The sequence below is a fragment of the Aedes albopictus genome, unplaced genomic scaffold, assembly GCF_035046485.1.
Source record: "Aedes albopictus strain Foshan unplaced genomic scaffold, AalbF5 HiC_scaffold_211, whole genome shotgun sequence".
Classification (NCBI taxonomy): Eukaryota; Metazoa; Arthropoda; class Insecta; order Diptera; family Culicidae; genus Aedes; species Aedes albopictus.
This window is the reverse complement of record NW_026916993.1, coordinates 15,309-42,366: the sequence shown is the minus strand read 5'-3', so window position 1 is coordinate 42,366 and position 27,058 is coordinate 15,309. Positions and strand designations below refer to the sequence as shown.

Below are 27,058 nucleotides of genomic sequence, written 5' to 3'. Positions count from 1 at the left end.
AGTTAAAGTGAGAATAAACTTTATTTTTGTTTTTCCAATACATGTAAAGGAATAATATCAATAATGAAAACTCAATACTTTGCCTCACTTTGCCTAGGGTATAACTGTTTTCACAGCCGTCGGATCACTTCGCGGTCTTCGAAACAGTTGTTTGGCATATAGTCACCTACAATAATACAAAAGGGTTTGATTATTAAACGCTTACAACGGCACCTAGCGGCAAAATTCGAAAACTTAAAATTTCTGCATACATTTGGCCAAGTTTCCCCATACAAACTTCAAGCGTTTTGAGCGCCCCCTTAGGCTTAACCGATTTTGCTCAAATTTTGAACGTAGCTTCTGGCTCTGGGAGTCCAAAAGAACTGATTTAGGAAGTAAGACTTGGCATTTTTCGAAATTTTTGCTTTTCATATAAGTGTGAGCCACCCTAATGGACACTAGGCTGCGGCTTATTTTTCAAAAGTTGTTGAAACCTGGAATTCGTAAGCTCTTTTGGATTCAAATGACACAAAAAGAGAAACCTCTGAGTTTAAGCCAAAAATATTGAGATTTAGAAGTCGCGCAATCGCTTCAAAGTCGAATTTTCGAGTAATAAAAAGGCGTTTTCACTTCAAGTGCCATAACTTTCTCAATTTTCAACCGATTTTCAAAATTTTTTTTATGAATTTCTCACAAATTAAATTTTGAATAAACTCTTAGAACATCATTTTTTTCCAAAGTCACGCAAAATATGAGTTTTTGAAGATTTAATTCATTTTTTTTTCTTTTTACAAAAAAAATTAACTTTAGAGTCCTATAACTTTTTAACCGTTTGACCAATTTAAATTTTGCTTTTGTAGAGTTTTTTGAGAGTTATAGGACTCGAAAGTTAAATTTTTTTGTAAAAAGAAGACAAAATGAATTAAATCTTCAAAAACTCATATTTTGCGTGACTTTGGAAAAAAAATGATGTTCTACGAGTTTATTCAAAATTTAATTTGTGAGAAATTCATGAAAAAAGATTGAAAATCGATTGAAAATTGAGAAAGCTTGAAGTGAAAACACCTTTTTATTACTCGAAAATTCGACTTTGAAGCGATTGCGCGACCTCTAAACCTCAATATTTTTGGCTTAAACTCAGAGGTTTCTCTTTTTGTGTCATTTGAATCCAAAAGAGCTATCGAATTCCAGGTTTCAACAACTTTTGAAAAATAAGCCGCAGCCTAATGGACACCCTAAGGTTTTTGCCAACTTTACCTGGCAAGATGTCAAAAAAGTTTAGTTTTCTGATAGATGTATCCTTTTAAAGTCTATTTAGCATCTATTGCATAAGAATGCTCACGAAGAAAAACGATTTATCCACTTCAAAAAATGTTTTGAAAAATGTTAGTTTTTCATGACCGTCTTCAACCATACAGGGCAGAATGGACACCCCCATGGGGCAATATGGACACCATGAGACTTTTACGAATTTCGTACATTATTTACACCTATAAAGTCATTTCATTACAAAACAACTATTATGGATGAATAATACGCCGAAGTAGTTCATTTTTGTTCAGTTAATTTAAATTCAGGCTGTTTTGGATAAAGCTTCGTTTTTGTCGGCATGTACAGCTGTGCCTAGAACAACTATTTTCCACTTCTGTCGTTTTTTGACCAATTTGTTTCACCCTATGTCTACTATAGTGAACATTTAACCGAAAATATACTGAAATCGAAGAATTTGGTTGGTTTGTGATTTAGGTTATATTTTTCCCTTGCCGCTTCTTTCAAAAAGGTGAGTGTCCATTTTGCCCCGGCAGCAGAAGATATTTCCAAACTTGATTTTTGATATAATAAAGAAGAAAATATAAACATGCTAAGCATGTAGATATAGCAAAACTACTTACATGTGTTCTAGAAATATCAGGTTTTAATCGACCTGCAATAAATTAATGACTAAATCTTATTTTAGATGGTGTGAAAATTATAATTTCCATGTACAAAAAACGGAGGACGCAACTTTTTCGTGTAAAATCAAGTATAATTTTAATTTCGAATGTTTCTTTCCTGAAACTACGTTTTAGACAAATGGACTATATTCTCCATTCATTGAAAGTTCAAAAAAGTTTGCATATTTCAAAATATTGAGGGTGTCCATTCCGCCCCGGGTGTCCATATTGCCCCGCCTACCCCTAACCCTTTGCAAGTGATTATGATACTTACACCACTCAGTGACTCGCGATAAAATTCCAAGCTCTGCCGCCAGGTTTTGGTTCCAAACCGGAGGTTCCGGATCGGACCAAAACGGCCAATGCAAATGTATTCCTCTGCAGGTTCCTCCAGGGCACCCCGGATGTTCCGGAAGCGGCCAAAATAATCAATGACTCTTTTCATGGTTATAGGAATCCTATTAATGAAAAATCCTGGAGAAAGAGCTGCCGCACGATATGTTTAGGAGTAAATATGCAGTTGTCTCCTACTACAGGTTCCATCAGGTCATCCCGATGGATCCGGAAACGATTAAAATAACCAATGATCAATGGCCATGAAGAAAAAGCTGCCGTATGATATATTTTGAGATAAAAATGTAAACGTCCCCTTGCTCAGATTCCCCCGGGTACATTCCAGAGGACCTAGGAACATCCGGAGGAACTCCAGACATTCAGAAAATTTACTGTTAGAACCAGTTTCGATAAGTATTCCATTATTCACAATGTTTCAAATAGTTTCATAGAGAAAACGAATGTTTTAATATGATTACCCCAAATGTCATAAAGCTGTTAATTCCCAAGGAAATACGGAAATCAACATCAAAACTTCAATAAAAAAACTGAATCGTGTCTCAAAATTTCATCAAGATTGGTTGAAATTCAACAGAGTTATGAATTTGTCAATTGTAAAATTCGATGTTGGCTGTTTTGGGTGTTAAGGTTAATTATGAGAATTTTCTGTGATTATGATGATTAATTTTTGATAAATCTTAATTAATCATTAATCGTTAATCATGTTCAAATTTATGATTAATAATTAACGCTCTGATTAAAACTACTAGCTCATAGGATTGTGAATCAACAAACGTTTTTGTTGTTTCAAACTGTTCTTTTATTTCTCCAGGTAGTTAGTGCATATCTAGACTACAGTAATTTTTGCCCCATCAGAATATATGAAAATAATGGAAATCATTTTATTTTGATCACAAAATAATCAAATCCCACCTAAATTCCAAGCTCAACAAATATGTTTCGTTCGCTGAATCCCAGAAAAAAAAGTCTCTCGGCTCGCCAGAGACGTGCCCTCCGGGCCGGTAGACTCGTTCATTCGTGTTCTTCACGAATTCTCAAAAAAAAATATATATAAATGAAAGAGTAGACCAAAGAGGAAGGGAAGGAATTTTGATAGCTTCCGGTAAGAATAGGGAGGAAGATGAGCCAACAAGACAAGAGGCTTGCATGCTGCGCTAAACCGAGAAAACCGTCGTCGACGACGACGTCTCTTGAATGGGGCGCACTTGGAAGAAATAAAGATGAAAGAAGGACTTGATCAACGTGGTGTGTCTACCTGCAAAGCGCTACGGTGGCGGCGGCGATCGGCTCAGCACCTCGGTCGATGCAAACGTCTCCGTTGCGTTGCGTGTGGTACAATATTGCTGCGGCTTGGTAGTGATTATGTTGGTTTGATATATGATCGGGATGAAGCATAAATTATCGGGAGTGGATTAGAGGTGGGGTGAGGGAGCAGAATTAAGGTAGGCGCAAATCTGAGCAGACTCACTCACAGTGCTATGAAACTGGAACTGCGATGATTGGGTTCTTCTGTGGAATGTTGGGTTCGGAAGGCCGAAACTTTTATGGAATTAGTTCTTGAGAGATTTCGCGTTTTGTATAGAGTCGTTAAACACAACCCACGAATCTTTGCAAAAGATCTAAATAATAGAAACGGTAATGTTTCTATTATTTAGATCTTTTGCAAAATTAAAGCCGTATGTCTGTGTCCAGATTATTGCCGATACAGGCTTTATTTTTCCAGGAATTCCTTCTGGTATTTCTCCAGCAGTTCCTCCTAGGATTTCTCCATAATTCCTTCAGGTATTCGAACGGAAGTTTCTTCAGAGATTGCTTCAGGAATTCTATCGGGTATTCCTCTAGAAGTTCCTCCTGAGATACTTCCATAAGTGCTTTCTAGGAGGAGTTTCTTCTGGGATTTTTCCAGGAGTTCCTTCGAACCATAGATAGATGTCGACCGTGGTAGCGTTTTCTTTCATTGAATTGATTTTTATGCAGTCTTGCGACAACTTGCTCTTGCATATTTCAATACATACTAGAAGTGGACCAACATTAATTTTCTTCTTATCCCAACTTTCAATTACAGGCTTCAACAATGCATCATGACACGACAGCAATACTTCACCGACACACAAGGCGTATGCTAACGTGTGACTGAGAATCAAATTCAACAGCGTCAGCACTCTCCCGCGCAGAGTGTACTCATCATTCCACATCACAAAGCAACATTCCATGGTTCTCCAGAACGAGAAGGAACCGAAAAAGGGTCTTGGGCCCTTGCTACCACCACCACCACCTGGACCACCTCCGGCGTCGTCGGTACCACTCGTAACCGATAGTGGCAGTGGGTCCAGTACGTCTTCGAACGTCGTCGTCACCGATGTGGCCATAATGTCAACACCCTCCACCACATCGTCGTCGTCGTCGTCTTCATCATCAGCTTCATCATCCAATCGAATCAACAATGGCCAGCCGGTTATCAAGCGTCAGCGGATCGAGCAGGAAACGGATGTCGTGGACAGTTGCAGCAGTAGTAGTGTCGCTTCTGCGCTGACCGTGGCCAGTTTGGTTAACTGTGCGGCCAGTTCCAGTGGGAATTCGTCGAACGGTTCGTCGCTTGTTGCTTCGGCTTGCTCCAGCTCCACGTCGCTGTCGTCGTCACCTCCTACGGCATCTTCGTCATCGTCACCCTCGGCTTCATCATCGACGTCATCTATTGATCGGGGTTTGGCTCCCAAGATTCTGGACGTCAGCAACGGTAGCAGTAGTAGCAGTGCCAGCAGCGGCGTTGGGACGGAAGAAGATGTCCTGCTCAAACAGGTGGGTGTTATTTCTAACATACAATTTTAGGTTATATTTTGACTTAATGGCATTTTTTTTTTCAAATTGCGAACAACAAAGTTATTTTGGAATAACGCATAAAGCGTAAAGAGAGCCTCTACTGCCCTTATTCGCATAACAGTCCCATGTTACTGGGTTTCCTATCCACATGGGACTGTTGTGGCGAATGGGGGCAGTGTAGCCTTTTACCACAGCGGGTTAAGAACAACAGAACATCCTGAAGATTCAGGTTTCTGAAGTCAGTTTCATTTAATAAGCGTTTACTGAGCACCCTGAAACGCAGTTGCGCAAAAACTGGACAGTTACATATTAAATGATACCAAGTTCCATAATTCACAGCTATCACATACAAATGAATCAGCTTGCTGAATATTCGCCATGTAATAGCTGAGTCGGCAGTGGCCAGTCAATGCTTCGACCAGCATGCTGCAATTCTGCTTAGACAGATTAGTTAGATACTTCGCCACCCGTAGAGATGGCTCAGTAATAAACAATTTTGTTTGGCAACATGACTCCAAACTATTCCAGTATTGTTTGTGCTGAGTGGCAGCCCAGGTATGAATCTGAAGCTTTACCCAACACTTCTATACCGGAATAGCTGGCTCAGAACCAATGAAGTCATGTGATGTTCCGGTGCGAGCTAACTCATCAGCCAAATCATTTCCATGGATACAAGGTGAACATCGTTTGCTGAATTCAGCTCCTCGATTTGAGTTCGACCAGCGATAACTAACTTCGACCTAGAGTTGGCCGAAGCAAGTGCTTTAGTAGTAGCCTGGCTATCTGAACAGAAGCATATTACTTTGCCCATTACGTGCTGCTGAAGTGTCGATTACACTCCGCACATAAGAGCAAAGATTTCGGCCTGAAAAACGGTGCAGTGTCTACCGTGAGTAAGACTGATACAGCCGTAGCTCACGAGAATAACCACCAGCACCTGCTTGACCTTCGAGAAGGGAGCCATCAGTGTACGATGCCGTCTGAAATACTTCTTTCTAGGTATCCAGATATCCACTCTTCCCGGGTAGGGAATTTCGTGGAAAATGTCCTATATGGAAAATTACATGCAATTGTAAGATCACTTGAAGCAAGGACAATTTTGTCCCAATTCACCAAAAGTGGAAACAACGACTGTGTGTTGATGTGCGGCTCACAGGAGTTTTCTCTAGTAGACCCGGGTACTCGGGTAGTAGACGGTAAGTGCAAGAAAGTGCTTCTTGTTTGAGATGAATGTGTAGTGGGGCAACATCAAAGAGAACTTCGAGCGCTGCCGTGGGAGTTAAAGAGAACGATCCAGACATCGCCATTAGGCACATCCTTTGGAGATGGCCTAATTTTGATTGGATTGTTCTCACTTCGCCCTTCTGCTACCACTCAAGACATCCATAAGCCAATATTGGTCGAACAACAGTTGTGTAAATCCATTTGATATACCTGGGCTTTAGACCCCAAGTTATACCAAAGGTACGCCGGAATTGCCCGAAGGCCATACAAGCTTTCTTGATTCTGAAGTCAATGTGAGGTGTCAAAAATAACTCCAACGTACTTTACCTGTTCAGTCACATCGATTTCAGAATCAAAGAGACGCAAAGGTCGAACGCCATTACGGTTTCGCCTTTCCGTAAAAAGAACAATCGATGTATTACTCGGATTTACCGAAAGGCCATATTGGCGACACCAACCCTCAACTACCTGAAGGGCACTTTGCATCAGGTCGAAAAGGGTGCTGATGCACATACCGACTAACAATGTTAGGTAGTCGTCGGCAAAACCATAAGTAGGAGAACCGCTATTATGGAGTTGCCTCTATAGCGTATCTGCTACGAGATTCCACAAAAGTGGTGATAAGACTCCCCCTTGGGGGCATCCACAAACACTCAATTTCCTAATCGCCGCTTGACGCAATGTCGCGAAGAGATGTCGGTTTTTGAGCATTTGGTGAATCCAATTGGAAATCATTGGAGATATACCATGACCCCGTGCGGCTTCCAATATGGCATCGAAAGGCACGTTGTCAAAGGCACCCTCGATATCTAAGAAAACACCCAGACAAGACTGTTTTTGAGCGAATGCTTTCTCGATATCGTAAACAACCTTGTGTAAAAGAGTCACAGTGGACTAACCAGATTGATAGGCATGTTGGTTCACATGAAGAGGCACGTTGGTCAGATGAATATCACGGATGTGATGATCCACAATGCGTTCTAAGCATTTCGGAAGAAAAGAGGTCAAACTGATAGGTCTGAAACTCTTTGCTTCTTCATACGACGTACAACCCACTTTCGGAATAAATTGTACAGTAATATCCCGCCAGGATTTGGGAATATACCCTCCCTAATAAACCAACACCATACACAAACCGTAAGGTAGATGGTTAAACTTTATCGCATACTGTTCGGATTGTATCCCGAATGGGTGGTTAAGCACTTCTTATGGTTATCGTTTATGCGGGCTGTAGCAAAACTGCAAACAAGTAGTTTTTTTTCAAAACATGTTTGAAATAATCAAATCCCTTCTGAAAATAGGATAAATCCCATCTGTCCCAGGAGATTTGAAAGCAGCGAAGCTTTTAAGAGCCCACTCAATCGATTTTATAGTTACAATACTCCGAGCCGAAGCTAAAGAATCATAACTACAAGAAAAGACATCAGGTTCATCCGAAGATGTAATATTCATACATCCAGGGAAGTGTGTGCTGAATAAGCATTCCAGAACTTCCTCATCAGAGGAAGTCAGATCGCCATTTGGCAAACGAAGTTCGTTCACTCGGAAATCCTTAGATTTCGCAAGGATTTTGTTTAACCGACTGACTTCACTTAAACTGGAAACATTCGTACAAAGGTTTTTCCAGCCGGATCGTTCAGCAGACCGGAGAGCTTTCTTATAGGCCTTGCGAGCCGACCCTCCGAGCCAGCCGAACATCGTCTGTTCCAACTCTTTCTACATTGCTTCCTGAGCTTCGCCAGATCAGAGTTCCACCAAGGGTTTCCTCTTGTAGTTTTCACAAACCGCAGAGGACAAGCTTCTTGAAGAGCTTCAATGATGAATGTCGTTGTTGTATCAACGGCATCATCTAACTCACATGAAGTGTCAATGGATGGTGAGTATCCATGGAATTTGGCCGCAACCAAATCAGTAAAGAGATCCCAGTTGGTTGACCGGAGATTCCTGAAACGCAAAGTTTGTTAAATAACATTCACATGTTCAAACAAGATGTAGCGATGGCCCGATGAAGATTCTTCATCCGACACGTGCCAATTAATCAGATCGTGACTAATTCTACTAGAACAAAGCTCTCTAGCAGATATTATGAAGGTTAGGCGGTTGCCTATGTTAAGTAATCCAAGATCTGTACTACTTATAAGTACTCCATCAAACTGAAGCCTCTGAGATGATATGGTGAGCATTAGCATTACTGCCAACAATTAGCGGAAGGCCTTTTGAAGTACAGTATGCGATGACTTGTTTGAAAGCATCCGTAGGGGGTGGTTCATCATGCGGTAAATAAACCGAACAATAGACGTATTTCCTGTTGAGGTTTCCAACGGATATATCAATTGTGTCAGCACATACATCTCAGGAAGTAAATTCAGAGACGAGTTTAGCAACGATAGCGTTGTTGACAAGCACACAGGCTCGAGGCATGACACGCGAGTTTGCCATTTCATTTTTACTGAACGTGGCAAACACCGGGTTCACAAGGTTTCCTAGATAGAAATTACCCTTACGAAAGTAGGGTTCTTGGACTAAGGCCACTTGGGCTGTACCATTTTGCATGAGTCTACAAAGATTGATTGTTTCTGTTTATTATGCTGAAGATTGATCTGAGCTATCTTAACCGTAGCCACTACCCAAACTAGGCAAGATTTAACTCTTAACAATCACAGCACAACAAAGAACAGTAGCAATAAAACCAGATCGGTAACTATTGGAAAACGCCAAAGGCGAGGATACACAGATTAAACTGTGTAAATCGCATAATGCGAAACCGTATAAGGTGACAGTTAAAACTATTTAATAACATCTTCATAATCCCGCCCTTATTTAGCCTCAAGTTTGAAACTAAAGAAGGGCAGCTGATTGTCTCGGAGAACCACAAGATCCACTGTGCTATTGCTCCGGTTAGCGCAGTAAGGGTAACATACTGTGGAGGGCGCCCTGGTACCCCACAGGTTCCGTAAGCGGTTAGGTTAGGTTTATTAGACTGTCCTAACCATTCATTCCTAGGCACGGTTACCATATACAGGGTGTCTACTACCTGAAAAAAACCTGGAAAACCGGGAATCCTCATGGAATTTTATTAACAGGGAAAACCCTGGAATACTTGGGAAATCTACAAGTTCTGAAAACTGTCTCTAGAAGAAATTCCTGGAAAAACTTCTGCAAAAATCCCTCGAGAAACTCTTGGAAAACTATTCCGAAACCACTGAGAGAAATTCCTGGAGAAACTTAGAAAGATATCCGGGAGGAATCCAGTGAGAAACTCTGGAAGAAAGTTTGGAAAGTGCATCAGGTATCGGTAGGTCGGCTCTAGAGGCACGTTCTCCTCGGGGAGTGTATACTCTAGCTCAGAGAAATCGTGAAAAACCCAAGGAAAAACCTTGAAAATCCTGAAATTGCTAAAAGTCTCGGAAGGAACTATTTATGGAAGCAAATACGCAAAAAAACCTCTGGATGTACTTCAAAGAACTGGGGCAAGCCAGAAAAGAAAAATCTTTGATAATTTCAAGGAAAAAATGCGAGAAACTGGAAATCAATTTAAAGGAAGAATTCTGGAAAGGTTAGAAGAAAGAATCATAGGTAGAATTTCAAAATCTCAACATTACTATTAACACTACTAACTAACAACATTACTACTAACTACTAACACTACTAACAGAGTACGAACATGATCAAATATAAAATTTGGTATGGAATTCAACGGTCATATAGTATGTGGAGTTACTGATTGAACTCCTAATATTTTAGAATATTTGGAAATCATTAGGTGGAAATGTCATTGCTATTTCCTGCAATTGATCCAGAAGAATTTTAGGAAAAGAAATATTCTTCAACCGATTTTTGTATTATATTCGAAAGAGTTTTGTTAAACAACTCTCGAAAGAATTCAGTTACCCTCAGTGTACCAGTAGCCGCTCGTGTTCCAATAGCCGAGTGTAGAAAACAAAGTTCTCTGCAAAAATTCAATCTTTTTTCCACGGATATTCAAAATATGCGTGCCGAATCATACACGGATGAAGGCAATCATACAAATTTATGCCAATAAACATCATTTTCAAGACGGTGAGCGGCTATTGGAACACGAGCGGCTACTGGTACACTGACGGTATTTGGTTGAATTTCTTGGATAATAAATCTTGCGCAAATTGACACTGACCTTGTCTTGTCCCGGATGATTGAGAACAACTTTCAGCTATGATAACAAGATGGAGTAATTTTCTTATTCGTTTTCCATCCAGGTACACGACTACCAGGCCCTGTTCCAGGGTGCCATCGCGAAGCAGTGTCTGTGCGGGCTGGAGACCGAGGTGCTACTGATGTCGTTCCAATCGTACTACGTGTGCTCCTCCGGGGGAAACGGCGCCCGGGGGATCCATCGGCAGCGGCTGCCGATGATCGAGTGGCCGTTCGAGTACCTGCTGAAGTTCCTGTCCAATGTGCAGCTGCTGTTCGATACGTACTTGAGGCAGAACATCAAGGGTCATATCTGTTCCGAGGTGATGAATCTGTGCAACTATCTGGTACGGATGGAGCACCTACACCCGCATGCGGAGTTTGTCGGGATGGACGTCGATGAGATTATAGGGTTATGCAATTATAATAACAAGTTTATTAATTACCTGTCTGGGAGGATACTGTCGTCGTTTTTAATTATAGTGAAAGACGATCTGGACGATCGATGGCTGGAGAAGATAGTGGCCAATCTGTTCGACTTCAGTCAGCTGGACATATTAGCGGTTAAGAAAGTCAACTTTAGCTTGGATGTTATCCAGAGGATAGTAGAGTGGAAGGATGAAACGGAGCATCCGTTGGATGAGTTCATTCAGGGACAGGAGGCCGCTGGTAGTGGCGGTGCGGGTCCTTCCAGTTCCATGGGATACCAACCTGCTCCTCCACCGCCTATGGAGAGCAATTACTTCGCGACACATTATGGTTCGCAGCATTATGGCAGCGAATCCGGAACGAATAGCATTTTCAGCCCTCACCCGACGTCGTCTTCTGCGACAACTTCCTCGGTTCATCCGGCCCCAGTGCATCACAGTAGTCTATTAAGTCATCCCGCCATCCTCCATCATCCGCTGGCGTCTTCCGGTGGTCAAGTCTGCCATATCGAAACCCTAACGGATTCGGAGAGTTTCGATACAACCCGAATCAAATGCGAAACGGTCAACAGGTTGGGCAAGAAGTGGCCCGCCCTGGTTGAGGTGGTCAGTCGGATGATCAAAGCCCTCTCTGGTTCGCAATCGCAGAACCCCCAGAGCCTAACTGCAATCGCTACCGAAACCTGCATCCTAACGTTCCTTCGGCTATGGGAGAGCATCATCAGTGTGAAGGCCAATCTGTCCGTGGTCGAAACGCAACCGTTCCATGCCCAGCTGGATCATTTCCAGCTGCTTCTGCTTTCTACCAAGAGCTCGGTCATCTACAAGCAGATGTTAACGCTGTTCAACGAAGCCCTGTGTTACGGAAGCACACTAGCGCTACAGGACTTCATCCCCGATGAGGTGGGTAGCTTGGCACACAATGTGGTCCGCTGTGTCAAAGACCACCGGATACTGGACAAAATGCCGAAGTCGACCTATACCAGTACGCTTGGATTCATCGGATACAAAGGCGAAAACATCCGATATCATAACAATCGGTTATCTCCGGTTGCAAAACCGAATGTATCAACCGGAAGTGGTAGTGGTGCTGGAAGTAGCAGGAGTGATGCCTGCGGATACGACCGTACTTTAATTCAGAAGATGGCCCTGCTGGTGCTGAAGGCCGTTGCCGTCATAGTTAAGGAAATCCGCTGCGACTCCAGCGATTCCAGCGTGGACAGCAGCGACTTTGATATGCAGGAGATTCAAATGATCGAACGCAGCATCCGGGACGTGGTCAAGAAGCTAGAAACTTTTCTGAAAATCCAGCTCGAGTTTCATCCGGATAACCACTTCAGCAAGGTGCTAATGCGCCTGTTCGACGACCAGGACGATTACCTGGTGGAGGCCATGGTATGCACGCTGGACGTAACCTCCGGAATCTCGTTCCGGAACAATGCCTTCCCAGAGCTGATTGCCATCCTGGATCCGGTGTACACCTTCATCGAGTTCTCCAATCTGGGTCCCAACATCACCCACCTGTTCCTGGATCTCCTGATCAGCACGGAGACCTGCTTTCTGTTGTACCTGTTGCGCTTCCTGAAGTACATCCGCCAAAATTGGTCCATGTTTACGCAGAGCTGCCTGACGTACGCGCAGCACAACCATTACAGCAACACCAACATCCAGCTGCAGCAGAGCATCCGGAGTGCCACCGCCACCAACATCGTGATCAATCCGAACAGCAACAACGTAATTCTGGATGACGTAATGACGGTGCTGATCAGCTTGCGGTTGCAGATCAGCCGACAGGTGGCCGACGCCATCTTCCCGTACAATATTGGGCCGATACTGCGACTGATCGAGAACTGCGAAAGTCTGTACGAGGGCAACGAGTTGAGCTGAATAGTTGGGGGAAGAAAAGGTGAGTGCTCGCTTTCTATTGGTGTGTACATATTTAAGTAAAGAATGGGAAGGTTATTTTAGAAAGGCGAAAAACGTACAAAAAAATCGCGCTGGTTTTTTGGCAAAAGTGTAAAAATACAATACTGAGTGTAAAGCAATACTTGCTTTAGCAGATTCGAGGAAGTTTTATTTATGCGCTCCTAATGGGGTTTTGTCATTAAGTTATAGAAGTGTCGATTATTTCGAAGCCGTAGATAGAATCATATACATACTGTTACTAGATTATAACGATTTTCTCGCGTAATGTATACCGCACTGACTTTCTTTATTTTATTCCTTAAATTTCTTGAATAGATCTTACTAAACCCTAAAAAAGGAGTATTTTGATGGAATTTGTTTCGAAACGCCTGGTTCTTGCTAACCTGTTGGTCGCCTGTTTGACCGCCTTTCTCGTATCTCTGTCCACTTACCGCGTTGGTTATTTGTCAGTTCAAATGGTCGAATCATATCTAAGTTCACTTTACACAAGTATTTCTAAATGATTTTTCCTGGTTACACATCATCTGCGTTCGGTGTTCACCTGTGATTTCAATCTTTGATCTTCTCGTTGGAAAGTTCCACCTTATTGTCACGGTCGCCATGTAAAGCCGATATCTACCAAAACTCGGACACATATAGGTATACGCCTGTAACTCTGCAATGGATCGGCGAGAATGGCTGAAAATGCAACTGCTAACAAATGCTAAGCATGTTCATTATTTGTGTCAATTTCCGTTGAAAGTCGGTTTGGAACAAAAAAAGGCGCGTCAAAGCACTTTAAAGCGATCTTAAATCTACCTGTTCAACAGGTATTATTTTTTTAGAGAAATAACATTATGTATCATAAAATAACCATACATTATCCCACCAGAAATCCGTGAACTACCCGCTTGAGGCACTGCGGCGCCTCAACATCTGGAGCCGGATGTTTCGGTTGTTTTTAGAAGCGTTGCTGTGTCTGAGCTCCCTGAGAGCATCCAGGGGCTGGATTTAGTCGGCTCAGCCCGCTTCGAGGAGCTTGAGGACCACGAGGATACCGGTCTTAGGAGCTTGGGCCTTGTTGATCAAAGTCTGTCTTGCCTTCTCAAGAGTGGTTATTCCCTTTATTTGTTTCGTTAGGGTTGATTGTGTTGACCTGTCGTGGTTATAAATAGGAGTGATTTGGTTTAAATTTATTCGATCAAATGTAACAAGTTTTCCAAATACTATTTCAAAAGGATTGTAATTGTGTTGCAAGTTGGGAGTACTATTATAACTAAAGCAGTAACCATTCATCCAAATTATTTTTAAGATCGTTAGCAAAAAATCTCAGATATTCGTTTAAACATCTGTGATTCCTTTCGCACGCTCCCAAAGTTTATGGATGAAAATCTGTTGCTAGAATGCGATATTGAGCAGTTTACACTCTGACTCAAATGACATCTTTGATTCGATTGGTTTAGTTAAATAACTAAGTTATTAGACAAGCATAAAAGTAATCTTCTATCTGCAATTTCGTCTTGGTTTTTTTACAAGAAACTCATCTATTTCGACGAATAAATTAACAGCTTTATTAAAATATGTGTCAAGATTATTACTAGAAATCTATTCTATTCTTAGTAGAATTCCTACTTTTTCGATAATGATCCTTTTCGACATTGATATTGAGAAAGATGTGTTCTACTTATCATTTTCAGTTTCCAGTGTCACTAATAATGCTCTGAGATTGTTAGTCGAATTCTCCACAAAAATTGTCACTTTTGTTTCGATGGATTTGTTTAGTATGTTCATAGTCGTTATTAGGACTTCTTTCGTTTTTTCCTTCGAAATGTTCTCATTTGTCGCATGGTAAGTTTCGTGCGGTTTGTATGACATAAACACACAGTTCCAGTTGCATTTTTCGTCTGGTCTCTTTGTAAATCTTCTTTTTAACACAACACGTGCCTGGATTTTTGAAAATTGCTTTTGTAACGTGTTTTCCATTGTTCTTTGTTTACACTTTAGATTTGGTTTTCAATCAGTTTTCGTCTGTTTCTTACACATTAGCTGTAGTAGCATGAAGTTTTACCGCTGCTGTTGCACCTGTTCGGATTGGTTCCGATGATGGACGTTGCACAATAATTTTACTAATCCGTAGGCTAGAACCGCACCGGCAAGAATCACTAACGAAATGGTTTATAATATGCCGTTCGCATCACTTTCAGTGGTTTGGATGATTTCATCCGCAGTGAACCACCCCATTATAAATTCTTCGATCATCAAATAGCCTGACCTGAGAGTATGGCGCTATCATTACTTTGTTGCAGAGACGTTCAACTATCATAAAAAAAAATATTTCTTCTAACAATAATTCCGCTGATCTTAAATGAAAAAGTTGAATTTTTTTTTTCTAAAATTTCACCTAGACTTTCTGCGTAAATATTGTTTGCCAAAACTTGTTCACTATCGTAGATCTCAGATACCTACGGTTTGGCGATATTTTTTTAACTGAAACGAATTATAGACAATTTGGAAAATAATTTCTGAACATGTTCCATATGACGAATACACTGACTTATGATAGGATATTATATTACTCACATTGGTTATACCATAGCTATTGTATCGTTGACTCATTCATCTTGGGCATTTTTCTGGTCTTCTGTTGCTGACGGTGGAACGCTCCCGTCGATGCGAATTTTCCTTTTGCTGATGACAGCGTAGGTGGTATCCTCAACGCCTGTTGCACTGTTTCATAACTATGCAGTTTCATTTATTTATTTATTTTTTTTAGCATTGTTTACCTCTTTCATAACTGCGGCGAGGTAGCTGCCGTGTATTTTGATAATGTGTACTTTCACTTCGCCCTATTAGTCACTTACATTAGCAACTATTAGCAATACATTTGAATTGTTCTTAATTTCACATTACTGATACTTATTCATTAATCACTTTTGACGGTACTTGAGTTTTAAAACTTGAGGCTACATGGCGCCTACTAGAGCCACTAAACGTTTGTAATGTTGTCGATTGATTTCGCCGCTTTTATTGTCTGCTTTTTAGAGTTCTCATTGTAAATCCTGTACAGTGCGCAGGTGTGCTATACACGCAGTGCGACAGGAACACTGTCAGTAAGACTTATGTTCTGCGTATAAAAGTTATTTGTTGACAATGTTTCGCCTTCCAAGTTAAAGATATCTTCGTACTGAATGATTAATTTTTCAAGTTCTCGCTTAGCGTGTGGAGTTAAATGTTGAGTATCCAGGTTTTTTAGAATTTTGTTTGACCTGTTGGTTTTATCGGTTGAATACTTTTTATTAGGTACCACTTGAAAGTTGCTAAGTGGCTCCATTTGAAGTTTTATGTCTGAATATGCAATATAAACTGCCGTGTTGATAAATTGTGGTATTGGTTTCCTAGCCGATATGATCGTATTTCCACAAAAAACTCCAGGTTGAATTTCCTGTGAGTGTACGACCATATCCTCTTGAAAATTTTGGTTTGGTAAATAACGGGTTACTTCATATCGAGGAGGTAAGAAAAGCTTGTTTTGAAAATTGTCTTTTATTGGTATAGAAATGGAATGACTGTTTATAGTAAACGATAGAATCCATGGTTCATAATCTATTTTGCATTTATAATTTGATATGAAGTCTCTTCCAATGATTCCATCTGTTGGAATTGGAAAATCATTCTGAACTATCTGGCATTTTTGCTGAAGTGGTATACCATCCACTATTATATTAGTGAAGGTACTGCCTAAAGAGTGGATTCCTTCATTTCCTATACCTGTTATGATGCATTTCTCTTCGGGATAGTAGATTTGAGTAGGTTTTACTTTCAGGCTTTTGATGGCGGATATATCGGATCCAGTGTCGATTATAAAAGTACACTGTGTTTCCGATAAATCTATATTCAAAATAACATAGTTAGAAGTCGTCGATGCATTTATGGTGCACGCTGACCAAACTGTGTTCCTAAAAAAAATGTATTTTGAACAGGTTGCTGTTGTACTGGTTGCTGGTAGGTTGGTTGAAGTAATTGTTGAGGTTGTTGTGTAACGGTTTGTGCAATTTGATGTACTGATTGCATGAAGTGTGCAGAATGATATGAAGATTGTTCATACCTTCCTCTTCCTCTACCTCTTTGATTGAAATTTTGTCCTCGGCCATAATTACCTCGTGAGTTTGAATATCTGAAATTTCCATTGCTATTATGTTGCCTGTAATGATTTGAATTTTGTCTGTGGTTGGAGGAAAAATTTCCTCGGTCGTTGGTGAATCTACCACGACCACGTCCACGTTGAAATTGATTAGTCTTTGCAAAGAGCATTTGAACTTGCGAACCATTTGATGATCGATTTTTCTCACCGTTGTCATTTTGTTGTACTTTCTGAATAGCGTCAGTTATCTTTGCAAACGTTCCTGCTTTAAGGATAATTTTTGTTTCATTATTGGATATTCCGCTGATCAAAGCATCCACGCCACATTTAGTAGCCATTTGATTTGCTTTGTTGGCTGGTATTTTTTCATCAATGTACGAATTAGAGAGTTTCTGCGTTAGTGTTTGAACTTGTTCGCAGAATTCATCAAGTGATCCCTTCTGTTTTAGAGCAATTAATTTTGCCCTTACGTTATCCGAGTTGATCTTTGGCGAGCACTGATCCTTCAACTTATCAATGATTTGATCAAAATTTAAGGCTTCTCCAATTGCTTGACGAGCCGTTCCGGTAAGACGAGTTTTAACAAATTTGAATACGGTCTCATTGGCTGTTTGTGTTTCTGCAGCTGGTGCTGCCTGAAAATTTGCATCTATAGTGGTTTTGTACAAATCAACACCGTCCAAAAATGAATTAAGATTATCTGGATTTCCGTCGTAAACTTGGACAAGGGCTGTCCCCAACTTTATGTCCACTTCTGGCATTTTGACGGTTTTATTGAGTCGATTTTGTAAAATAATAGCTTTGGCTGCTGACTTGAACCTATTTGGTCTTATAATTTTAGATTCGTTTAGAATTTTAATGCAAGATTCATAAATAGTTTTGATCTCCTTATATTTTAAGCATTCTTGATTCCAGTCTTCAATTTGTAAAGCTTTTCCAAGGGTATTTAAAACTTGTTTATAATTATTCAGTAAATTATTTAACTTAGTAATTTTTTCTTGTATATTTTCGAATGACCTTGGTCGGTTTTTGTTTTTATTCAAATTGAGAAATTCTTTCTTAAATTGGTTTTCAATAATGGCCAGTTCTTCTTTGGTAATTTCACAAAAAAATAATTAAATTTTCGATTCACATTTCACTTTTATAAATACTTGTGAAGGATTTCAATTTACATTGCAATTTGGGTACTAGGAGTAAATGCAGACTACAGATACAGATTTGACTCACCACCTTATTGAAACCTAGTAGATCACTGCTAGCACTCGCCCTCCTTCATTGACGCGGGTAGCCTCGATATGCGTCATTGGGCCCTTTGTTGTTGACAGCACCACTGCTCCAGTTATGGTCGGGAGTACCTCACTCGCATATCCTATGATGTGCTTTGCCTTGAGTGGTTTTCGGTTGACCAGCACCACATTGTTCAGCATTAACTCTTAGATCCTAAATTTGTTGTTCGACACTTTTTGCACTTTAATGAATTCTTCTCTAATAACTTTCCAAGCATTTATTTCAAGTAATTGAATAGTGATTATGTGAATTTAATTAGTGAAACTTCAGGTGAAACTTATAACCTTCTAATGTAAGGTCCATTGCACGGTCTCGCGTGGTTGAGAGGGAGTGTTTCGGGTTTTGCGTGGAATCAGTTCCGACGATGGCTAGTATTTGTTATTATCGGACAAGTTTTTGGTAACTGTTGTTCTGACCCGAAAAGTTTCTGTTTGGCAGTAGAAAATGTCCACAAAGCTGTTTTTTACGGGTTGAGACCTCCTGCCAGAGAAGAGCTGTGTATCGCGCTTCGTTCCCGTCGTGCGGTTTGTGAAAATTTGATCTGGTTTCAGTAGAAACGTGAAATAGTGACATTACTATCGACAGATTTTATAAGCAGTTTGGTTTAGTTTTGTGTTCCGCTGGCTCTCTCACAAACAGACAGTGGTGTAACTAAATTAAAGTCACTATTAAACGCGTGCATTATTAAACTCTCTCCCTGTGCCGAAGAAAGAGGAAGTAGCTGCATATACGTTAAATTACCTATATTTATGAACGAGGACTACATTACGAGACAAAAACCCCTGGACCAGAGAAGACGGCCACATTTGGTGAGATTGTTCTTTATTTGATTACATTTTAACTGTATTATCTTAACACATCAAAATAACCATTTACCTCATGTAACTCGGAGCGTTTGGTACGGTATGTCCACGCATCCTTCCTCCCTTGTAGATTCGAGAAGTGTTTCGATGTTTTACAATCCGGATATCACATGACATCGAAGCATTTCGAAGAATCATCTTTGCGGTTAACGCAACGTAGTAGGCCTGGCCGCTTTGATGCTTGTGTCATATCTATGATATGCCACAATCATCAATATTGACAAGAAAAATAATTGGGCGTAATCTAACCCGATTATTTTCCAGGATGCTTTCTAGTACTGGCTACGTTTGTGTTAGATTAGATTAGATTAGATTTAATGAATTCTTCTCTAATAAGCAAGTGCACAAATTGTTTGGCAATTTTTGAATTTGATGTGGAAATTGGAACCAACTTAAGCAGCGCACCGTCTTCCGCTCTGGAGGCCGAACAAAAAGTGAACCATCGGCAGAAAAAGTTCAATCGTTCGCGGGTGCTGTCGCGTCTTCAGGCCAGAGCGGACAGCGAATCGTCGGTTGTGCGGCCGTCCAAGAGCTAGGCTCGTGAAATCGGATCCCGTCCGCCAAAGGCGCGCCGGCATATGCTCCGAAGCCACACGAAACGTAGCTGACTGGTGGATCCATAAATCCAGAACTAAGGAAACGGGGCAGCACGGACGTAGAGGCTGGAGCCAGCCAAAGAAAACCGAAATCCACGTGGAACCAAAAAAAAAAACGAATTTAAGACAGAAAGAGGGCCAACCGAACGACAGTATCCGCCCAGAGGTGGAGCGTAATTTGAGCATCACACCGAGAAAGAGCGTTCCCAAACCAGGGTGAGTTACAGTAGCTCGGAATTTGTGGGCGCGACACTAATTTGAGCCTTCAGGGCGCTTTTTCTTTTATGCCTTTTGTTTTGCGCATCACCGACCACTGGAACCGGAGTGTCTGCCAGGTCCGAGGAGCTCGCAAGCGAAGCAACAGCGTCCAGCACGCCATTCAGCCGATCATTGGCTCGGCGCAGAGAAACTGGCAATCACAGCCGTGCCAGGGGAGGAAGACCGGAAGAGCCTGTGGCCACGCCGGGACGACAAAGCATTCCAATGGAAAGGAATCTTGATGGTATGAGAAGCCGGCCGTGTGTCGATCTTATTGATGATTCAGATTCGAGTCGGGACTCCAACTCGAGAGAGTGGCCGTTCTCCAGCTTTATATAGAATAGAAAAGTTCTCAACTGATCTCTTGGCCAACCAACATCGGGAAATAAGGAGTAAAATTATCATAATACCTAGTCCTCCGATGAGGATATAAAACCAGCGCATGATTCCCACCAGTGACTGATCACCTTGGTCAAAACCATTGGATTATTTTTTGGATCAAACTCAATACCCAATAGATGTCCCATCGAACCCTCGTAGAGATTTGGATGATACAATGGCGGATCAAAGTCCTGTTCCAGGACATGTCTGTACAGACCTGGAGTGGTCAATGAAACCAAGGGGTTAATCAAATAACGGCCCACTGTTGTAATCCCATTTGGACCCTCACGTATAGTACTGTTACTCTGAATCCAATGCTTCCAGACGACTGGAGTACTGCTTACCGTCTCATAACCTATAATGTCCGGGTTCCCTCCAAGGAGAGCATTTCCTGGACTTCTAAGCAAGGCATATTCTGAGTACCCCACTTCTACCAGGTTGCCGTTTTTCCGATAGACTGGTCCTCCAATAGGCATGGTCGGGGATATTCGAGCGATATCGAATCGTGTAATGGGTTCCCCCGTCATGAATGTTTCTTTCGATTCGATACATAGCCTGTATGAGTCATCTATTAACAACGTCCCCTCAAGATGATTCATCATCCCTTTTAGGGACACATCTTGAATCTCTGTGAGAGAAGGGCAAGTGGTTAGATCTTTCATCCAATTCACCTCACTGGGTGTCTTGGCAGGGAGATTCATCCATTCCCCTGTTACTAGTCTGATCCCAGTCTCACCACAGACTTTTAGATGACAGGCTCCGTATAAACTGGTTGCCACCAGATCATTTGAATAAAACATGGTTTTGTTGAAGTTTGGGATGTAGATATCTATTGGCGTACGTTGGGTGCACATGTTATTGATACTGCTGGAATTCATCCAGATAGTGTCTAAAGTAGTTAATTTGCAGGAGGGAGTTGAACATGACCCTCCGATAAATCGGGCATCGATAAACTTCTTGCTGTATGGATCAACAGTTACGGGGGCTTCCGATATCTGGATGTTGATAGATGACTCAGTGTTAACACCCATCCAGCCACAGTTTTCGACTGGAAAGCCGAGTCCAGTATGATGATTAGTCCGATATAGTCTTACTGCCTCGACACATTCCGAGACTGTTGGTAGAGTCGGGTGCACCTTATGTGTTAATGTCCGACCCCCGAAGAATCCTTCAGAATTGAACTTACCTTCGGAACACATTAGATTTTTAGTTTGTCTAATATTTCCGTAAGATTTCGTGCATCAGTTATTGACTGACGTGCAACTCTAGTCAGCCTTGTTTTAACAAACTTAAACACTGTTTCAACGGCTGTTGTTTTCTGTTCTGATTTGTCGGGATATTTGATTAATTACCCTTTTTTTCTGGATGTGATATACATGAACAAGACCAACTCGTCTCGTGGTTGACTTCAGAATGTATTAAAAATTCCTTTTCTTAACTCTATCGAGTGGCGCGATACACACTTTCTGCTGTGTATGCATTTGGAAGTTTATCGCACTTCGACGGAGGGCTGTTATGCTTACAAAGCATAACAGTCATCGTTCGAGCTCAACTTCCAACGATTGCATCACAAGCGTAGTCAGGGGTGCATCCACCACAACACTCGGGACTCAAGCCAATGAGTGCTATTGACATCATTCGTTGGAACAATGCTTTGAGAATGTTAGTTGTATTCTTTACACAAATCGGCACTTTTGTTTCGATGGATTTCTTTAGTCTGTTCATAGTCGTTATTAGCACTTCTTTCGCCATTGCTTACTAATGTTTGTTATTCATTTTTTCCTTCGAAATGTTCTTATTTGTCGCATGGTAAGTTTCGTGTGGTTTGTATGACATAAACACACAGTTCCAGTTGCCTTGTTCGTCTGGTCTCTTTGTAAATCTTCTTTTTAACACAACACATGCCTGAATTTTTGATAATTGCTTTTGTAACGTGTTTTCCATTGTTCTTTGTTTACTCTTTAGATTATTGGTTTTTAATCAGTTTTCTTCTGTTTCTTACACATTGGCTGTAGCTTGAAGTTTCAACCATGGAAAGCAGTATGAAGATCATTGGGAGGAGCCAATCTCCCGGCAGCCAGCTCCACGGGAACTTAAGGTTGCCGATAAGGTCTTCCCATACTCCATCAACCAACGCCGGCTAATCCATGGCTTGTGTATCTTCCAACGGCGTGTGAGACCAACCTCCAAGCCTGCGAAACTGGGGTGACCAAGCATTCAACGGGGATTGCGACATGTCCCGTCTCGACGTGCCCTGTGCCATTGCCACACACTACATGGGCTCTTCCATTCTGGTTCTTTTCTGCGATGACAATGTTAGCAAAAGCTAAAGTACAGCTTTTGCATTTGATGGGCACGCTGCATGCCTGCGTAGCGAGCTCATCAAGAGTCACGGATATAACCCCATCTTGCCCTTATCCATTTTGTATAAAGACCCCACTAAGGTTTCCTAAGCAAAGTGGAAGGCTTGAGAAGGATACGTTGTCGAACACCATTTCACATGTAAACGACACTGAGCGTATCTCACGCATGACAGAGCCTTTCCAGTCAATCCGAGGATTGTTGACGGAGTCAACGTTAATTTCATTTGCTGTTGTGGTCCCCCAATTGACGATTTTTTTCCATTCCTGAGGCGAATTCGCCTATTTGGATCATTCCCGGCCACGCGTCGACGGCTTCACGCAACACCAATCCTGTCTTTAAGTTCTCGCGAACATGATAGTATTGGTTAGCGATACGATCTGTCGTAACTCCACATGTCATGATTATGGTTTCTATTTCACCGAATGAAAAGGTCTTCGGCACGTCTCGTACGATGACCTGCGTGTCCTGGTGACCATGCAACTCCATGCTGGCCTGTGCCCTGATAACCGAATCCACCAACACTGAAACATTGATCGCGGACGCACATTGAATCTCGACACATGTTGCGACCTGGCCCAGGCCCCACTCAAAGCTATCGGTGCCCCATCCGCGGTTGAACAAATCTGCTTTGCACGTCCGGTTGTGTTGGCGGATCTTGGGCATATCCAGGTGTGAACCCCCCGGACACGTGTCTTCGGAGAAGCTTTCAACTACCTCACATTTTGTCAGGAGCGTCTTAAATGGGCGTTCACTTTGGACTGACACATTGTGTATGTCCAAGTGGATGAGTCCCCGTGACGTTGAAATTGAGTACATTTCATTTGAGAGCAAGCGGGTGTGCGTTAATGAGGTTCCGGTTGCCGGAATCGTGTACAAAGGCTCTATTGACGATGCTTTGACGACGTTCCATGTTAAAACGCTTATGGCAGCCACACTCCAAATAGGCCACTTGAGAGCCACAGCTGCTACCAACAAGCACACTACAAGAGCCGAAATGTTATCACGGACGAACTTGAAGGTCAGAAGTTCCACCTCTTCGATCAGGCCTGTCTGATTGGCTGACTTGGGCGGTGGGGCACGGCGCCTCCGGACCTGCGGGGGGCATCTGTTGTACCTCAGACGGAACTCTTCAACTGTCGATCCACAATCAATGTTCTCCAAGTCCGAGATCTTCGCAACCAAGGGACAGTGCTTTTCAAAAGACACGCCCACAAGGCAAGAGTCGCCCGGTAGCTTGAATCCCGCTGTTATAATCTCCGTTCCATCTTCACGTTCCAAAACCAATTTTCCTTGACCGTTTGTCCCATATCTCAGTAGCTCGGCGAAGCAGATACTAGCACACATCATCGCCAGAATTGCAAATGTGGGTCCGTGACTGCGTTGCTTCTCAAGCCGTTTGATACGTCTTTTCAGTGAAGCCAACTGGCTCCACAACCGATGACCTAGAGCTCCTATGGCGAGCGCGAGCCAGAGAACGGCTGTTCCCACATCCAACCGCAGGATACTGAGCCATTCTCCACCCTTTCTCCCAAAGAGACCGGCCAATTGTCTCGATGGTTTTTTGTCTCCAACTCGGGTTAGTGACGATGAAGTTTTTACCCTAGCTGGAGTGGTTTCGACCCGTTTTCCCGCCGGGTCAGGCGGTCTAGCCGTTATGCGGCCAGATGTTGGGCCCTGGGGCCCCTTTTTCAAGATCCCTCTATTCATAACGAACCAAGGTTCTCTTCCAAACAACTTCCTTGACTTTATACTTGGCTTTATCCAACTGAGGATGCAACCTTCACAGAAGTAACATTCTTTTCATTCACTCGTGGAGATCACAGTTTTTACAAGCCGGTCACTTGGCACGGTCGCCATGTAATGTTCTCTTTTGTCTGTGCTATCTGTTTAAAATACGGCAACACGTTTCTATGAAGGTTGATACCAGAATGATTTTATTGAGTCCTCCGAAATTATTCTAACGTAGATTTTGGTTCAAAGACGGAGAGCTTTTGACATTGATGCCACAGGAGGTTTTCACCCACAGCAGACCTAGCTTTTTCCCTCTAGGCGGGAAAGAATAATTTGAGTAGTGACCACACGGACGTCGTCGGTTATTGGCGGTTTGCATGCCTTGAATGAGGCAATTACGCTACTAGTAAGTTTTTCACAGTCACTAGTTGGGGGCCAATGCAAACTGTTGGTAATAAAGTTCGAGCACGGGAGTGGTCATCAAAATAACTACTCCCTTCTACGTTCCGTTACTGACTGGGGACTTTATTAAATTTTTACTTACAGAGTTTGGTTCACTTGTATTTGCTAGTGCCGTGTGCACCGCTCTTAGCTGATCCTTCTTGGTGCCGGGTGCACCCGATTTGCTGACCAGGAAGGCGTCGGGTGACATCGCTCGACGTTTAGGTTCCCAACGCTAAACGATGTTGGCGCTTAGGCGGGCTCGCCTCGTTGCTTCCTCCAGCTCCTGGATCCGTCTGGCGTTCCGCTTCCATCTCCAAATGATGATGACGATGATTACCGCCAGCAATAGTAGGCCATCTATAGTGTAGCCTGCTGCCTCGTGAGTGGAGATCTCGTTCTCCACGGTGATATCGGAGCTTGCGTCGAATGGCCACATTGTAGTTGGTTGAAGTAGAAATGATGCCGCATGGTTACGGTATACGGTTGAAGTAAACTCTGGATCGAGTTCAAATCGTTGAGTGCGCATATCTTGCTGGCAATGCGCTCGTATTGTTGCTGGGTGGTGCCTGTTCGTTGACATTTCTCGTGGTGGCACATTTTCTGCTGCGTTTAGGACTTCTGTGTTGCTCTTTCCGACCGATGGTGCAACAAAGTTGCGATCGACCGCGTTTACGTGGGATAGCTACCGCTTTGACTTGTAGGGTAGCTACCCATTCTGACTATAAGTCCTTCCAGTCACCATTATATGTTTGAACTATACTGCAATTTACAAAATTGATGCCATTTTAGCGCTTCCTTCAAATCTTATCGTAAAAAGAATGGCTATTCCCTTAAAAGAAATCACTTCCGAATCTTCCTCTTTTTGTCGGAGCAGTTGCTTTATAATTCCATATATTTGTTTCGCTTTTTCACAAATAATTTGATTTTCTTGGGAATTGTCGAGTTCGCTTCTCTCGACAATTTCCAAAGTTAAGAATTTTGCTGTTTTAGGTTGTTGGTGGAGAATCCGCCTTGAAGATCTTACTTTTGTCTTTGATTTTCGTATTTCGTAAATTTGTTTTAATTTTAAATATAATTCTTTCATTTGTGTTGAATTATAGTATGCAAGTGTGATTTATGTATGGTTTCAACTTAAGGTTCAAATGAGAATCGCATATTATCCAAAACTGAAAAAGCACTTTTCTCTAGAATGACGTAATAACGAACAAAACCAGCGTGTCCGATTGTCATAATTGACGAAATAAACAATCGGACATTCTTATTTTTTTCGATTTGTGGATCATTTTAGGAAAAAGTGCCTTTTTAGTTCTTGAACTTTTGCCATTCTCAATTGAGCCTTAATAAGAGATAAAGAGGTAATTTGGATTTGAGTTACATTTTTTATTTTTTTTTTGTTGCTTACTTATGGTGATCCTCGGCTTCCCTCTGCACTTATGCGATGAATCCTAGTATTATTCCACCGATTTTCCTTTCATCTTGGTATGACACGAGCCCTTTACTCGTCGTGAGGATTAAATGTCCATTCTTCCCGAGTGGTAGCTTGTTGGCCCATTCCGATACTTGTTTGGCGGTACTGTTGATTGATAGCACTTCGATTTCGCGAACGCTTTCTGCCACTTTCACTATGCTGGAGTTTTGGGCTTCCTTTAATATGATTATAATCTCCTTTTTCGCGAGAAAATTTATTAGTAATTTGACAATTTTTCTTCTTGTGTCCACTACAATAGGAATTGAATTGTTCTTCGCTCTGTTCAACCGTTTTAGTGTGTTATGTAATTCTTCTTTTCCAGCCATAACATAACTGTCGACTTGGAGAAAATTCTCCCACTACTTTAAACGCAGAAGGGTCTGTTTATTTTTCGCACAAGTCCTATTCTACACTTAAACAGGCGCGTTTTCTTCACAGTCGTGTATCACGCATCTTGTAGGGCAGTGATCATCTGTTGGCGCGATTGTTTTTTTTATGATGTTTGTATAAAATTAGTAGCCACTGCGCTACTAGGGATCACGATCCACACTTTTAAATCACTCTTTGCTAATGCATCTGTATGACTCTCTAAATGATTAATGACGTGTGTCTGATGATCACCTCTGTTTTCTACGTGCTCCGAGTTAAACAGTCCCATTTTCACTTAAACTTTTTACACAATCGAACACTCGATTATAATTATAACCATCG

The 27,058-nt window shown here is 41.8% G+C and overlaps 1 protein-coding gene across 1 annotated transcript; it reads left to right on the top strand.

Annotated features, from left to right (window-relative positions):
• Window positions 1-4,229: 4,229 nt before the first annotated feature.
• On the top strand, window positions 4,230-13,104 carry LOC109424657 (protein lines). Its single transcript, XM_062843437.1, has 2 exons — window positions 4,230-5,066; window positions 10,547-13,104. The coding sequence occupies exons 1-2, from the start codon at window positions 4,479-4,481 to the stop codon at window positions 12,794-12,796; spliced, it is 2,838 nt and encodes a 945-aa protein (XP_062699421.1). The 5' UTR covers window positions 4,230-4,478; the 3' UTR covers window positions 12,797-13,104.
• The last annotated feature ends 13,954 nt before the right edge of the window (window positions 13,105-27,058 follow it).